The 13,885-nt window shown below is 36.7% G+C and overlaps 1 protein-coding gene, 1 long non-coding RNA gene and 1 pseudogene across 3 annotated transcripts in view; 1 reads left to right on the top strand and 2 right to left on the bottom strand.

The window, feature by feature from the left end:
* Window positions 1-612, top strand: part of LOC126590832 (uncharacterized) — a 44,083-nt gene extending 43,471 nt beyond the window's left edge. Inside the window, exon 2 of the long non-coding RNA XR_007612171.1 lies at window positions 549-612. This is a non-coding gene — a long non-coding RNA (uncharacterized LOC126590832). The remainder of the gene's footprint in view (window positions 1-548) is intronic.
* The window catches only part of LOC126590827 (putative pentatricopeptide repeat-containing protein At1g12700, mitochondrial), a 46,690-nt pseudogene extending 44,630 nt beyond the window's left edge, over window positions 1-2,060 (bottom strand).
* Window positions 2,061-2,184: 124 nt separating this feature from the next.
* Window positions 2,185-13,885, bottom strand: LOC126590822 (E3 SUMO-protein ligase SIZ1-like). Of its 2 annotated transcripts, none has more exons than XM_050256334.1 (18): window positions 13,722-13,883; window positions 13,454-13,586; window positions 12,590-12,670; window positions 11,828-11,870; window positions 10,641-10,713; window positions 10,267-10,429; window positions 9,927-10,057; window positions 8,913-8,981; window positions 8,378-8,465; window positions 8,213-8,288; window positions 7,980-8,053; window positions 7,679-7,786; window positions 7,087-7,248; window positions 6,354-6,458; window positions 6,185-6,265; window positions 4,863-6,075; window positions 3,052-3,222; window positions 2,185-2,954 (listed from the first exon to the last, which is right to left on the bottom strand). In XM_050256334.1, the coding sequence occupies exons 2-17, from the start codon at window positions 13,475-13,477 to the stop codon at window positions 3,080-3,082; spliced, it is 2,634 nt and encodes an 877-aa protein (XP_050112291.1). In that variant the 5' UTR covers window positions 13,478-13,586; window positions 13,722-13,883; the 3' UTR covers window positions 2,185-2,954; window positions 3,052-3,079. The 2 variants fall into 2 exon arrangements, with proteins under 2 accessions (XP_050112291.1, XP_050112292.1); XM_050256335.1 differs by lacking the exon at window positions 2,185-2,954 and adding an exon at window positions 3,328-3,391 and having other exon boundaries at window positions 3,075-3,222; window positions 13,722-13,885.

The raw sequence follows: 13,885 nt of genomic DNA, 5'->3' as shown, positions 1-13,885 counted from the left end.
GGCCATCCAGCAAAATGTTATAAATCTGAACATTTGGAAGTTGGCCACTAGCTTGCATTTGAGAGAACAAGTTCTGTGCATCTTGTGTTCTCCCCATCTTGCAAAACCCATTCATAAGAGTGCCATAAGTAACTGTATCTTGAACAACGCCCTTATGAGACATTTCCAGGAAAAGCATTTGGGCATCATCTATCCTTTTAAGCTTACAATAGCCGTTTATCAATATGCTATAACTATGAGCATCAACCATGCAGCCTAGGTGAAGCATTAGATCAAAGACTTTTTTCGCCTCGTCCATTTCGCCTCGCAAACAATAACCATCCATAAGCGAGTTGTAAGTAACCATATTAGGTTCAATATCTCTTTGGATCATCATTTCAACCACACTCCTTGCTTCATGGACCATCCCCTCTTTGCATAATGTATCAACCAAGACACTGAATGTGCGCACATTTGGAAAGATATGTTTCTCCACCATTTCATTCAACAATCTCGTAGCTTCTTTCCACTTCCCTAATTTGCAAACTCCATGAATCAAAGAGGTATAGGTCATGACATTTGGGGCAATACCCTTACTCGTCATTTCTGAGAAGAGCTTCAGTGCATCAACAACTAGAGTATCCTTGCAAAGACTGTCAATGACCGTGTTATAGGCAACTACGTCAGGCTTGCAATCTCCTTCTTCCATCTTCTTAAGAAATTGGATAGCTTCAATGTTGTTACCTTTCAAGCAATGGCCCTTTACTAGTGTGTTGAAAGTAACCACATTCGGCTGGCAATTACCTCCCTCCATCATTTCGTTGAAAAGTGCTGCTGCCTCAGCCTCTCTACCCTCACAAACAAAGCCATTGATTAGAGTGCTGTAGGTCGTGACATCCGGTGCAAAACCCAATTTGAAGAATTTTCCGAAGACAGATAAACTGAACCCGATTTGGTGCAAATGGCAGAAGCAATTAATGAGAATGTTTAGAGTATAAACATCAGGACGAATTCCGGACACAACCATTTGGTTATTCAAGGAGATGACTGCCGAATACTGTTTCAACTTGGCAACTTGAATCAAGATTTGGTTGAGAGGGACGACGGAAGGCAGAGGACGCCTTTGAAGCATTTCGTCGAACACATTAAGGGCATCCTCGAGATTAGTGATTTTAACAAACTGGTGTTGTTGGGTGTTTCTAGATTCGGTCGATTTAGAAGCTCGAGAGTGAAACAAAGCCAAGTAATTACTTACGAAAACAACAGAAGAAGAAGAAGATTGAACAAGACAAGGCAGCATACCTCTAAGTCTGAGTCTGCTGCTGATGCTGCTGCCACAACCAACCTGCAAAGAAGAGGAAGAAGCAGCCGTTGTTGCCAGCATCATCATCTTCAGTGAGGTAGCGAGTGCTGAGTAAGATTTTGTTTTTCCTTATAGTTTGCTTCCTTCAAAAGAATTGTGTGTTCGTCCCTAAATTCCGACTTATCTCTGTTACAAGTTCCATCTATTTTTTGTTATCTTTTTTAACGAACGTTATTATCTACCATAAAAAAAGGGTAAACTTCAAAATAAACTACCAATAATATAGTTCAAATTCGTCTTTTATGAAAATCAAACCTAACAAGTGAAAAGGAACATCGTTAAACCATTATTTGGTTTTGTCGACATCCTTTTAGTTCCACGATAACAACAATAAGTTGAAACATTGAAAAAATATTTCTAATTACCAGGCTCACTCCAAAATGCAGATAAATTAAAAACAATTACAGTCAAGAGGAGAAAGCCAAATTTAGAATTAGAACCATCCTACAAATTGAAGGGAAATATAATTGAATCATTAGTTCGTTGCTATATTAGAGTTCATTTAGAAGAAAATTTTATTTATAACATTTGACAAAACTCACACATAATTTCTAGAAATTTATTTAGAAGAAAATTTTTCTCTTGGTCTCAAGTCAAATTCGCACAACGCTCTACTCGTATTATTCTCCACTTGTAAGTCCAACTCCTATAAATGGCGAGTTTGATATCTAATTACTGACGGCCCATCCACCCCGCAAATATCATTGCGTCCAAAACTGGAGTCAAAATTAGCTGGACCTAGGGGGCCTAAAAATTATCCCAAGGAGATAAGTTAGGGATCAAACCAGCCGTCTAAGTTGTCAAACTTATAATTATTACTTACAAATGAAGAACAATACTGCTAGACTGAATCACTTGCGCCGCAAGCTTGAAACCCTTGAATTTCCATCCAATTGTGGGGATATCATAAAGCCCTCGGATTTTTACACAACAAAATGAAATCCGATGACATTGCATAAAGTTGGAATAACCGAACATGAAACTCAATTGCATTCCAAATACAATAAAACATATAATAAAAGTTTTTTTGGTATAATTTCTCTGTTGCCTCACCAGAAGTCAGCGTTCTACTATGATCTCGCAGCAACCATGACTTTAAAACGTCGGCCATCGGAGCGACGCGACGCACAAAGTGCCGATCCCCTGTACTTTAAATGGATCTCTATAAGTTAATACAAATGTCATGCCCCAACAGTAATGGACACACCAATAAAAAGTCAGTATTATCAATTTTCGAAAAAATGACCATCTATTTAAAAAAACTGAAGCCGGAGTGAATATTTACAGGCTATTGCTTGTCACTATAAAACCGAGCCGAGGCAGCCATGTTTTATTTCTTTGACAGGGTTTCCTCCGACACGTCCCAATTTTTCGGATTCAAATCACAATCTCCTGTACAATACCAGCATCGGACCTGCAGATTGTTAACGGGAGGAACACGAAGAATCCTGGTGCCATCGCAAGTTTTGTAACAATGCGGTCGATTTGGATGCCTTGTATATTTGTATCGCTTTCTTCTACCTCGGATGCCCAGTGCAACATCTAACGCTTCATCTCGTCAGGAACCAAATGTCTGTCAGCGTTCTTCCAATTAAACCCAAAACTAGATTCTCTGGCTCAATCATAAGAGATTACTCCAGGATCAGCTTCCAATCCCAGGGAGATTAAAATTAAAAAATTAAAATTAAAAAAAAAAAAAATCCAATAACCTTGTTCTCAAAACAAGCTCCAGTTCCTCTATTCAGAGTCCGAGTCAATAGAAAGATATAATCGCGGTCTCACAGAACGTTTTTGGCGAGGAAATGAGAAAGGACTGTTTGATCTTTGCCTACTTGTCCTGTCAGATCTGCTACCGTCATTCATACCGAGAAGCAAAGAAGCTGCAAAGGGTACAACAGTGAGCCAATAATCTTTTTGATTGAACTGCAAAGAATGCCAAATAAAGGAATGACGACAAGACAAAGGGCGGGACAATTTCCACACACCTATATTGCTATACCCAGTCTCTTTAATAAGGTTATCGACTTTACAACTCCCTCTGCGGGTTTCCTAAGAGAAAGATAGCAATATTTCAAATGAAGACAAAATAAAGTTGATTGTACACGCAAGGATCCCTATGGTCTCTGTTAACCACCAATTATGGACTCTGAAAATGTTAACAGAGATGTGCGACGAAAATTAAATGTGATTAGTCTCTGATGCGATTGTATCACAGAGTCTCTATCAATTCAACTTGCCTTAGTGAACATTATGAACTTCACGCTTTTCAAAGCTTAAGAGTGAAGGATGCAGACAGAGTAAGCAACAACCTTGGAAAAGTTAGGTCCTATCTGAATTGCAGATTTTAGTTCCATGGTGTTCGTGAACTTGAACATGTGATTCCACACATGGTTTAGCTTGAAGAAGCTCAATAGACCCATTTCATTACTCAAACTCATGCATGTATCTTCTGAGATAGCACTCAGCATATATCAGTGAAACTTAAAAAGACAAAAAAAGAGATTTTTAGAACCTGTGATAACACGTTATTTATTTAAAACACACAAATGCTCAATGAAACTAGATGTGACTGTATCCACATTCTAAGCATGTTTATAATATGTATATTCAGTTCTTTCTGGTTTTTTACACAGTTGTAAGCAAAACCAAAATCAATTTGAAAGAACCACCAAAATCTAAAGACTTAAGTAGAGACAGAAAATGAACTCCGCACATGCTTAACGACAAGATTAAGGTGTTTGATACTGTTTCACTGGATTGAGATGAGCTGGTTCACATCAAATTACATGAATGTACTATGCAAAGGAAGAAGTCAGTCGAACTTTCAACCACTAGAATAAGGTGGGACCTCTAAGACTCGGATTGACTTAAAACCTTCGACTATTAGCATAGGAATTTAGAGAATTAAAACTTCATTAACAGGACCCAAATATATAAAACAATTTTAGCGAGGCCACCCAAATCAACCAAATCAAAATATATATATAACAAATGGCTTGGATATATTTTCAGGTACTTGTAATCCTTTATCATTTGTTTAACAATAAAAATTAGTTTTCTTTGTAATCTAGTTTTTTGCTTCTAAGAGACTCTGAGCATCAATAGTTGCAAAAGAATAAAAAAGTAAGAAACTAACTTTTGCTGATAAAAGGGTATTTGAAAGTGCAATACAAGGCTACGTAACAAAACTATATCTAAAAGAGTATTATTGGTACTAATTAAACAGCCCAAAATCTTAGCCACATTGAGGTCAGGAAATAGGTGGAAGCAAATTCCATATGCAGAGTCAAAAGTTTAAATTCAACTTTTGCTAAGAGTAGAATTAAACTGACTAAATATTTTAGCTGTTCTTTTAAGACTTGAGATATAGTTAAAAGTCAATAACCTCATTCAAGAAGCAATACAAGGATGCAAAATTAGCACCTGCCTGAACTATATATAGTGAATGTGTTGCAACTCTGATGCTAATCATGAACAATCTAAAAGTCATTTGCAACAAATCTATCAAAAGAGAACAAACCTGTATCAGCCAAAGAATCCATGGCACCTTCTCTGGATGGCATTTGCATTCTAGAATTCAAACCGTTTGGACTTGCAGGCGCCCCATTGATGCCACTGGCGTCACCCCCAAGCCTAAGAGATATCCAATCATCAGTGTGGACACCATTTGACATATCAGCTTGATCTCTCAAATCAGAATGAACTGATGCATCAGATGGTCTTGTGGGAAGAAATATTTGAAGAGAAGGGTCATCACCAGGAAATGCCATTGGATTATCAACTAAGCCACCATTCATGTCAACATCTGAACGTGCAACAGAAGAATCAAGTCCTAGGGCAGCAGATCCCATGGTAATTTCTGGAGCCAAAGTGTATCCATTCATGGATGTGGAACAATTGATGGAACTATGCTGCAGACCACCTAGGGTATCTGGTACATCTGCCTCAGAAGTAAATAACTGGAACCCGGCACCAGATTGAGTTCCAGGAGCTAATGGCCAGAGTGGAATAAATTCATCTTCGTTGCCAAAAAGACCCAAGCATGAGTTCCCACCAGTTCCAAGCGTGTGATCTTCACCATATGAATCAGCAATTCCAGAAGGCGCCACAGGAAAACCAAGCCCAGCAGCATCAGTTCTGTCATTCATATAGATGGTTCCAGAGGGCATTATATCATCATCAGAATCACTTAGTACAATAACTTCTGCGTCTCCTACTGGTGCAGAAGGATTTTGTCCTGAAAATCCATATGCTGAATCAACATTCAGAGAAAGAGAATCCATCTCAATTCCATTGTTAGTTGAGAAATCAAAGTTTCCACCACCATCCTGATTAACACTTGCATCTTCGCCATCCCTACCACTTCCAGTGGCACTGCTACTCATTGGGATAACTTTTAGCTCATGGTCTGCAAACTGCTCTTGTAATCTATTACCAGAAGAAGTGTTCATATCTTCAGGTTTGCTGACTTCCCAAAAGCCATTGCGATTCTTCCTGATTCCAAGTTTCAATCCAGTATGAGCTTCTGAAACACCTTCCTGTTTGACCTGCTTCAACACTTCCGTTTTTGGGATACTTTCTCCTTCTGTCGGGACACTAAGTGTACCATCAGGCAGGTGCCACTGACCAAGTTCCCCAAGCTCCCTGCGATCACTTTCACTTTTAGTCTTAACTCGCCAAGACCCATCAGGCTTCACCTCAATCTCTGCTACATCCTCTCCACAATACCTCATCTGTAACAACCCCACGAAACAAAATGAGAAAACGAAAAAAAAAAGAGGATAAATCAGTTAAGTGATACTTTAGAACCACAGTATTATATAGTGCATAAAAAGGCATTACCTTTGAAGTGATACGGTTGAAATAAGGGTCGATAATGATATTCTCCAGCGCATAGTTCTTGAGACAAATGGGGCATTGCCACTGCAATCACAAACCAAGGCGTGCTAAACAAACAGAATTAAAAACAAGGACAAACAAACTACATCTTTCATTTTGCATAGAGGCTTACCTTCCTTGAACGTTGATTCATTTCCACAAAAACGTCAAGATCAAAACAGCCCATGTGAGGGCAGGGCTTGAATCTCCCAGCAACCTTCATTCTTGAACCACTCATCTATAAAATACATGCAGAAAAATACCAATTCAGTTCCAAGAACAATTAGCCGTTAAAAACAAGGCATGAAATGTGTTAGTTGACATAAGAAAACTTGTCTCCGGACTATTCATTTCCTGTACAAAAATAATTCATCTCCGGACTACTCATTTCATGTACTACAAAAAAAAAAATCAACAAGAATTCCTACAATATCAAAAAAATAAAATTGCAACATATAGAAGATATGTGTTTGAGTTGGAAGAATTAGTGTCAGCATGTTCCAACAAATAAAAGATCGTCCCAGCACCAGTAGGGGTGCTATTCTCTGTTGCACCACATGGGAACTTGGAAAGCACTTTAAACAATTAGCCTAACATGCAACATAAAGATGCACTCCTGATATCGAAATTACAAGAATCTGAAGAAGTTAGCAGAATCCCTTGGTTATTCATATGCTTGGAAACTAAGCATTCTTGAACCCATGAGATATTAATTGCACATTAAGCTCATACACAAAAAATAAAATTCATTGAAGTATTCCATAATGCATCAGATAAGTGAGTCATATTTCCCAATTGTACTTAAAACTCCTAACATAGAAGTGAGCATTTCATCGCACAAAAGGTAAGTTCGGATGACAACTTACCGGACAACGTAGATTGACAGTAAAAGAATCTGCAACAACTTCCAAATCACTGTCACTATCATCATTATCCGTAGCAGTCCCACCACCAACACATCGACACACACGAGCAAGTGCATCTTCAAAACCCTCACCATCAGACTCCTTGGGAATCAGGTTGAGAATCTAGAAAAAGTAAAATTTAAAAGACCCGCTAATGTAATAAACGCCATGGAAAACCAATAACAGAAAGCATACGAAAATTATACTTAAATATCAACCGGTACTGGAATAATATAAAATGATCAACTCTACGACAACAATAATAGTCCAGTAAATTACGAGATTGAACTCAAAAAGTTAATCATGTATAAATTGCTGCTTCAGGACATTCAATCAAGAAGATATTTGTTGTGTTTTTATATATTGAGAAGATTGTTGGCAATTCAACAACAGCATAATTTGACATTATGGATTTGACTTCCCCCTCACCAACAATCTTCTTCCAGAAGAGTTTTTTTTCCGGTTACAAGTATATGCTAAGGAAACTACAAGAGCATAATGCAAGCTCAACCACCCAAAGAAACAAAATCAATATATAAAACATCAGTACTACCTGTTGCACTGTGCGTCTCTTCACAATACGAACCCCTAAGCAGAAAATGCGGGCATCGCATCCTGTTAAGGAAATCTTATTAAATCCGTCTTTCGTATATGGTGTGATCTGACAAAACAACATGAAGTACACTAAGATACTAACACAAACAACTTATTTAAGTGTTTTGAATTACAGAGCAATCAGAAAAGGCCCTGCAGTAACAAGGCAAGTAATCTCATCTAAAATAGAAAGAAAGGGTCCAACACACAGAACAAAAACAGACAACTAAAAGCTTATAATTGCATAGGAAAAAACTCACAATTGGACCATCATCACGACCATTAGCTCCAAGAAGTTGCGAGCCAGGTCTATTGATTGCACGAACAGGCATACCTGCAAATTATACAGAACAATCTCCAATAATACACAGCACATTCAAGTGGATATACACTGAAAAAAAAATTCCAAAGCAGCATCTTTAAAGACAAGAGTCAAGATTTTAATTTAAGATAAAACTCATCAATCTATGTAAAAATTTCAAAATAACCATACCATTGACCTGTAGATCTGCATATTGCGGCCATTGCATCCTGAATGCAACTTTGTCATTTAAAAGCATACACCAAACCTGCATAATGATGTCAAATGACCAATCAATGATTTAGTACTAATATAAAACCAATGATTCACCAATCTTCAAACAATACACTAACCAACCTGAACATCATATTCTTGTTTAGACATCAGGTCCTTGTCTGCCCTTGTGAGTTGAAACGTTTTCTCCACACTTTGCACTGGATTCGAACTGGACAATTGGCAAGGGGATGGGGAACAAATATCAGATGCAAAGTAAAACATCAAAACATGGATAAATGTGCAAATATTATCAAAAGGGGTTTGCTTGTCTATATGTGAGAGTGTACATAGATACTTGACACTCATAACGTTCATTCTACCTGTTAAAGAAACCTTCGAAGTCTTCATATTAAATCAAAAGAAAACTACTCTCAGGCAACAGGATGTTTACTCTTTTGAATATGCTGATTCATAATGGTATTATGAAATTCGAGTGAAATAACAGTGCACGCACAGTTATGGATCATATTTATGATGGCTAGGTATCATACACAATGCAATGTCATCTTCAGAACGAACTTAATTGTTGCTGGAATTAGAATGTTATTGCTCAGAGCATGTGCGCATAGTACATTCATGAGAAATAACTATAAAAAATTAAACATGGTCCACTCACCCATCAGCTGGAATATTTGTAACATGCAACTTAACAGGCTGTAAAGGATGTTGAATTGTTACCCAAAACCTGAATAAAAATAAAAAACAATTAAGCCAAAAAAACAGAAGATAACAAATGTCATAACATAAAAGGGGGCAAAGTATTTGCAATGTTGAAATAAAACATAAGCTAACTGAGGCAATAGTTATTACATAAAACAAATAAAGTGAAAGAACTCATTCAAACCAAAATACCATAACCTGATATAAGTAGAAATCATCAAATAGCCATAAATCCTAGTCACTGAGTTTGACCCACCATACTTAAGTTACTAGTTAAAATAGGTGCAGTTTCAAAAAAGTCAAGATACACTAAATAAAAAACACACATTAGCATGCCAAAAGCCATGCCATCACCACAATCATTGTGTTGGGACTTGGGACCAAGATGAATCTCTTTGCCTACTTATCTGGAACTGAAGTCATATCGTCTTTTAAATCATACCACATAATGATCTTACCACCCCCTCAATTCAATTCAATGTACACTTTGCCTTTCCAAAACGGCACCTTACCATCAATTAATCATTGTAACTAGTTTATTATTCAAGTGACACTCAAAATTTTATGCAAACAATCATAAAGAAATATGTTATGGACCCAAAGTGAGACCTAATTTTTTGTTTGAGCAAATCTTCAGCACCTTTTATAAATATTGAATTTTTCAAATGGTACATAAACTGTGTAGAGCAGGTTATAAAGGTCATAACCCAAAAAAATAAAAATCACTTTCACTATGTTAACATCATCATATGAAAGAAATAGCCCAATTTAAAATGGGAAAGAAGTTAGCAAAAAGGATTTGCATGTATAAATTAAACAAACTCCCCAAGGTCCCCAAAAAGCAAAACAATGACGAAGAAAAAGAAGATGGCTTGGCTAATGGTTACATGAATAATTAAAAATAAAACACACAAAAAATAACCAAGCTATAATCACTTTTTTATAACAAGAAAATACTGGTGCTACATACGGATCAGCCCGACTTAGTCGACAGAGTTCACAATAAAATAATTCGGGAACTGGTGGATTGCCTTCCATAGGTTTCTCTGGAACTATAACGCAACCCATATGTTGCCACACTTGGCATCTTGGATCTTCACACTGCCATTAAAGGTGCAGTAAAGTCATTCAAATAAGAAAGTGCAAAAACCATAAAAAGGGTGCAGTACATGTGTTCAAATAAGAAAATGTTTCATGTCCACAATAGTAGTCAAATGATAAAGGGATGCGACAAGGAGAAGACTCGTGATTAATCAAACATGCTACAACCTAAGGGACTTGGGAAGAGAATATGAAAATTTGTAGGATACCTTAATCATTGACTCTGTTTCTAATGAATTCCCACAGAGACAGCGAACCTTGATAGCTGACTGGTAGGGATCCTCAATTTCGCCTCTTATTTTCACATTACTACTATCAGAGATGCATTGTCCCTTTGATGCTAAATCAGGGGCACCGGAAATCTGCATTTTTCTGGAGCAAACAGAAAAAAAATACAAGTCAGGGGACAAAAGCAAAGTAAAATACGTAGTCTGAATAAATAGAGAACTATATATAAAGCACATCTGAGGACTTCAGCTCTACATTCAATATACCAGACAACAAAGAAAAAAAAGAGGCAAAGATAAATCCATCCCTTCAATAAAATGAATGCAACAAATGTATGGCATATATGAGGACAAACCTATAGGTGTGATCTACAAGTTCCGCCACCTGTTCCTTTCCAACTGCATTCTTTTTTGCCCACATTTTAGAGACTGGAGATAAAGTAGAAGTTTTTAATGATCAAAACAAAGAATTGGAAACATAACCAAAGAATCAAAATAATGCACACATATCATGGTGTCACAAACTAAAAGAAGTAGTCCCAAAAGAACCAGACCAGAGAAAGATTAAATGAAAACACCATCATTAGAAAAATGGTTTGGAGCATAGAAGCTAAAGGCCTGTTTGGCACTGCTTTTGGAATAGATAAAAACACTTTTAGCAGAATTTGACAGAAATAACTAGAAGTACTTATGTGCAATAAAAACATTTTTAGTGCTTTTCCTTTGTGCTTCTTCTTGAGGAAGCATTTCCAAGAAGCACTAGACTTTTTAGTAAAAATTGGGGTTTCTAACATATGCGCTAAAGAGCAGAGAGCTTCCGACAAGCATTCCCAAACAGGCCCTAAAACCAAAAAGGTCGAGAAGCAAATTTCAGTGCACGGGAAAAAGGAAATGACACCTAGGTTCAAAAATATGGATATCAAAAAAACTATCCAGATTCAGAATGACTTGATTCTCTATCAGGAATATGTCTCAAAAAATGAATTAATGAATGACAACCTTTAACCAAAAGCTGATGGTTAAAAAGAATGTGGATAACATATAACATCATTAGTTTTACAAAATTTATAAATAAAATGTTTTCAATGGTTTTTGAACCAGAAAATGCGCTTTGAGGGAAAAAAGCAGTTGCATTCCTAACTCTAAGACTCTAAGAAACCAGATACATGATCCCCGAACGTTTCTAGGTCAGCCAAATAGAAGACAAACTGCAGATGAAAGCCACTTCTAATGCTGCAAAAAGAAAGCATTATGAATGCTAAAAAGATGTAGCATGCTCATTAACATAAAATGTCATACGAAGTACATCAATAACTTGTGACACAATCAATTCTCATCTCCTATGCATTTATTATAGAAGCCAAATAAGAAACAAATACTTCTAATATCTTATCTGGCTGGACGAAGAAAAGGAACTATGCAATATGTACACTGGGTTCCCAACATATAAGCTACATTTATAGCATACAGGACTGTTACTGTAGGCTTATAACATTAAATCATCTGAACCAGGAAAAAAAACAATTGCTATAGAACCATTTACCTTGTTCATCAGAAAGAATGGCCAATATCCGGTCAACAAGATCCTGCATAATAGATATTGGTAAATCAGACAACGACAGCTTTCTCTTACGCCATTCATCTCAAAAACCTTGTAAAATGCTTTACAAGATACCATCGTAGAAGTTAAGCCAATTATTATGCAATGAACGGGTTCTATTATACTAAAATTCCAGCCAAAAAGGTATCCAAAATAATTTGAAAGATCCATGCAGTCAAATGACAGCACAGAAAGGAATAATAAAAGTACATACAAAATACTCGTGGGTGAAACCATCCATCTTGAAAGTTGCAAATATTTTCATAGAATTGACAATTGCACTCTTAAGTGATCAAATAATGGGGAAAATAAGAGAGGGAAAATAACTAAGCAACTTTCGGTAGTCATTGATACTATAATGCATCCCAATATGCAAAAGTACCTCTCCATAACACATCAATACTGTATAGTACATACCAAGGAAGATTCAATCCAACCTTGATAAATACACCTAAATTAGTATGTAGAATATAACAGGACCTCTTTTCCTTTATAGGAGTATTGACAAGAACAATGGAACCCTACATCAACATAAACCCCTGTGAACTCAGAAAAATTATGCCACAGAGCACAAAATGCAGTGCAAAGTTGAGTACATAAGTAATATCCCTTATCTAAAGGAATGAAGAGGTGAGCAAGTAGATGACATCCACAATATACAGGAACCCGACATCACATCACAGGGCGGTATTTCTAGCATCTTACCTGCTTCTTCCCCTGCTTTGATAGACCTAATTCAGTGAGAACATCTTTGAGCTCTTTTATTCGAAAATATGCCAATTTTTCCTGCAATGATAAACAAAAATTCTAAGTTGAAAATGATATGAATTTCACAAGTTGAATAATATGAAACAGTCTCAATGTATACAGCACAAGCAAAATTGTGTCTGCATCATGCATTTCAAACAGTCTCTATGAATTAAAAGCTGTGAAGGATATTTTAACCTCAAGGGGAAAGAAATGGGACATGAAAAAAGAAAGTAAAACTTATAACCGAATACGTAACTAGATTTACTACTCTTTCTTAGAAGGTAAATCTCCACCATCCAACAATTACTTGCTAACTTTTCATGATCAACTGTATTCAAATGTCTTTGCTTCTTCGCATTCTCTGCTTCAAGCTACCCAAACTCATTCTTCTTATCTCATCCATTAACACCTTATGCAAGTCACATGAACGACACTAACGATAAAACTAACCATAAACAAAAAAAGTTGTCATTTGAGACATACCCGACTACATTATATCATCTACTAATTGAATAACAGAAAAACTAAGTGACAAACACCTAAAGCTACTTATATGAGCTTATTTCCACTGATGCATTCAATAACACCGCTCGCGTACCAGTTGACCATATTCATCAAGGTAAATTCGCAAGTAAAGCAAACATTCTGAGGCTAATGTTCTACCACATGCCAAAACTCCACCCATTACAAAATTGCATCATCCATCAAATTGCATAAATAATCGCCGCAAACTCGACTTTTTCAAGCAAATTCAGCCAACCAATACATCAAGCATCAAGAAAAAAACGTAATCAAATCGAAAAAAAACAACAAAAATACCTTGCAACTAGCTACCAAATCCATTTTCTCCGCCAAAAATGAAGGCCCAGAAAGTACACAATCACCTCCGGACCAATAATTTAATCAACCACCAAACCAGAAAAACGAGCACATAGCCTCCTCAGGGATCGATCTAACCACCAAAAAAAACCACAAAATTATTAAAAATTAAACCATCTCAAGTTCTCAACTGATAGTCCTGAATTGAACAATCGCAGGCAAAAAAAAAAAAAAAAAAAAAAAAAAACCCTAAAATTTGAAGTCTTACTTTGTTGATCGAATTGGGGGAGGGAGTCTAGGGTTTTTTCCGAGCGCCGACTTTGCGATACTGCTACTTGTTCTTCGTCCCTGTAATCGTTTTTGCGTTTTTTTTCTATTTTGACCGAAGACCCCCAACCAGAACCAATCCCCCCAATTACAATGTTCGGACCT

The sequence above is a fragment of the Malus sylvestris genome, chromosome 11, assembly GCF_916048215.2.
Source record: "Malus sylvestris chromosome 11, drMalSylv7.2, whole genome shotgun sequence".
NCBI lineage: Eukaryota > Viridiplantae > Streptophyta > Magnoliopsida > Rosales > Rosaceae > Malus > Malus sylvestris.
The sequence above is the reverse complement of the archived record's forward strand: the minus strand, read 5'-3'. Positions and strand labels throughout refer to the sequence as shown.

Excerpts from the sequence above, each read along its gene's own strand:
- LOC126590822 (XM_050256334.1), bottom strand. The coding sequence starts at position 13,477 with ATGGATTTGGTAGCTAGTTGCAAG. Across the intron at positions 12,671-13,453 it reads ATTTGGTAGCTAGTTGCAAG|GAAAAATTGGCATATTTTCG; the intron begins GTATTTTTGTTG and ends TTATCATTGCAG. Across the intron at positions 10,430-10,640 it reads CTTGTAGATCACACCTATAG|AAAAATGCAGATTTCCGGTG; the intron begins GTTTGTCCTCAT and ends TGTTTGCTCCAG.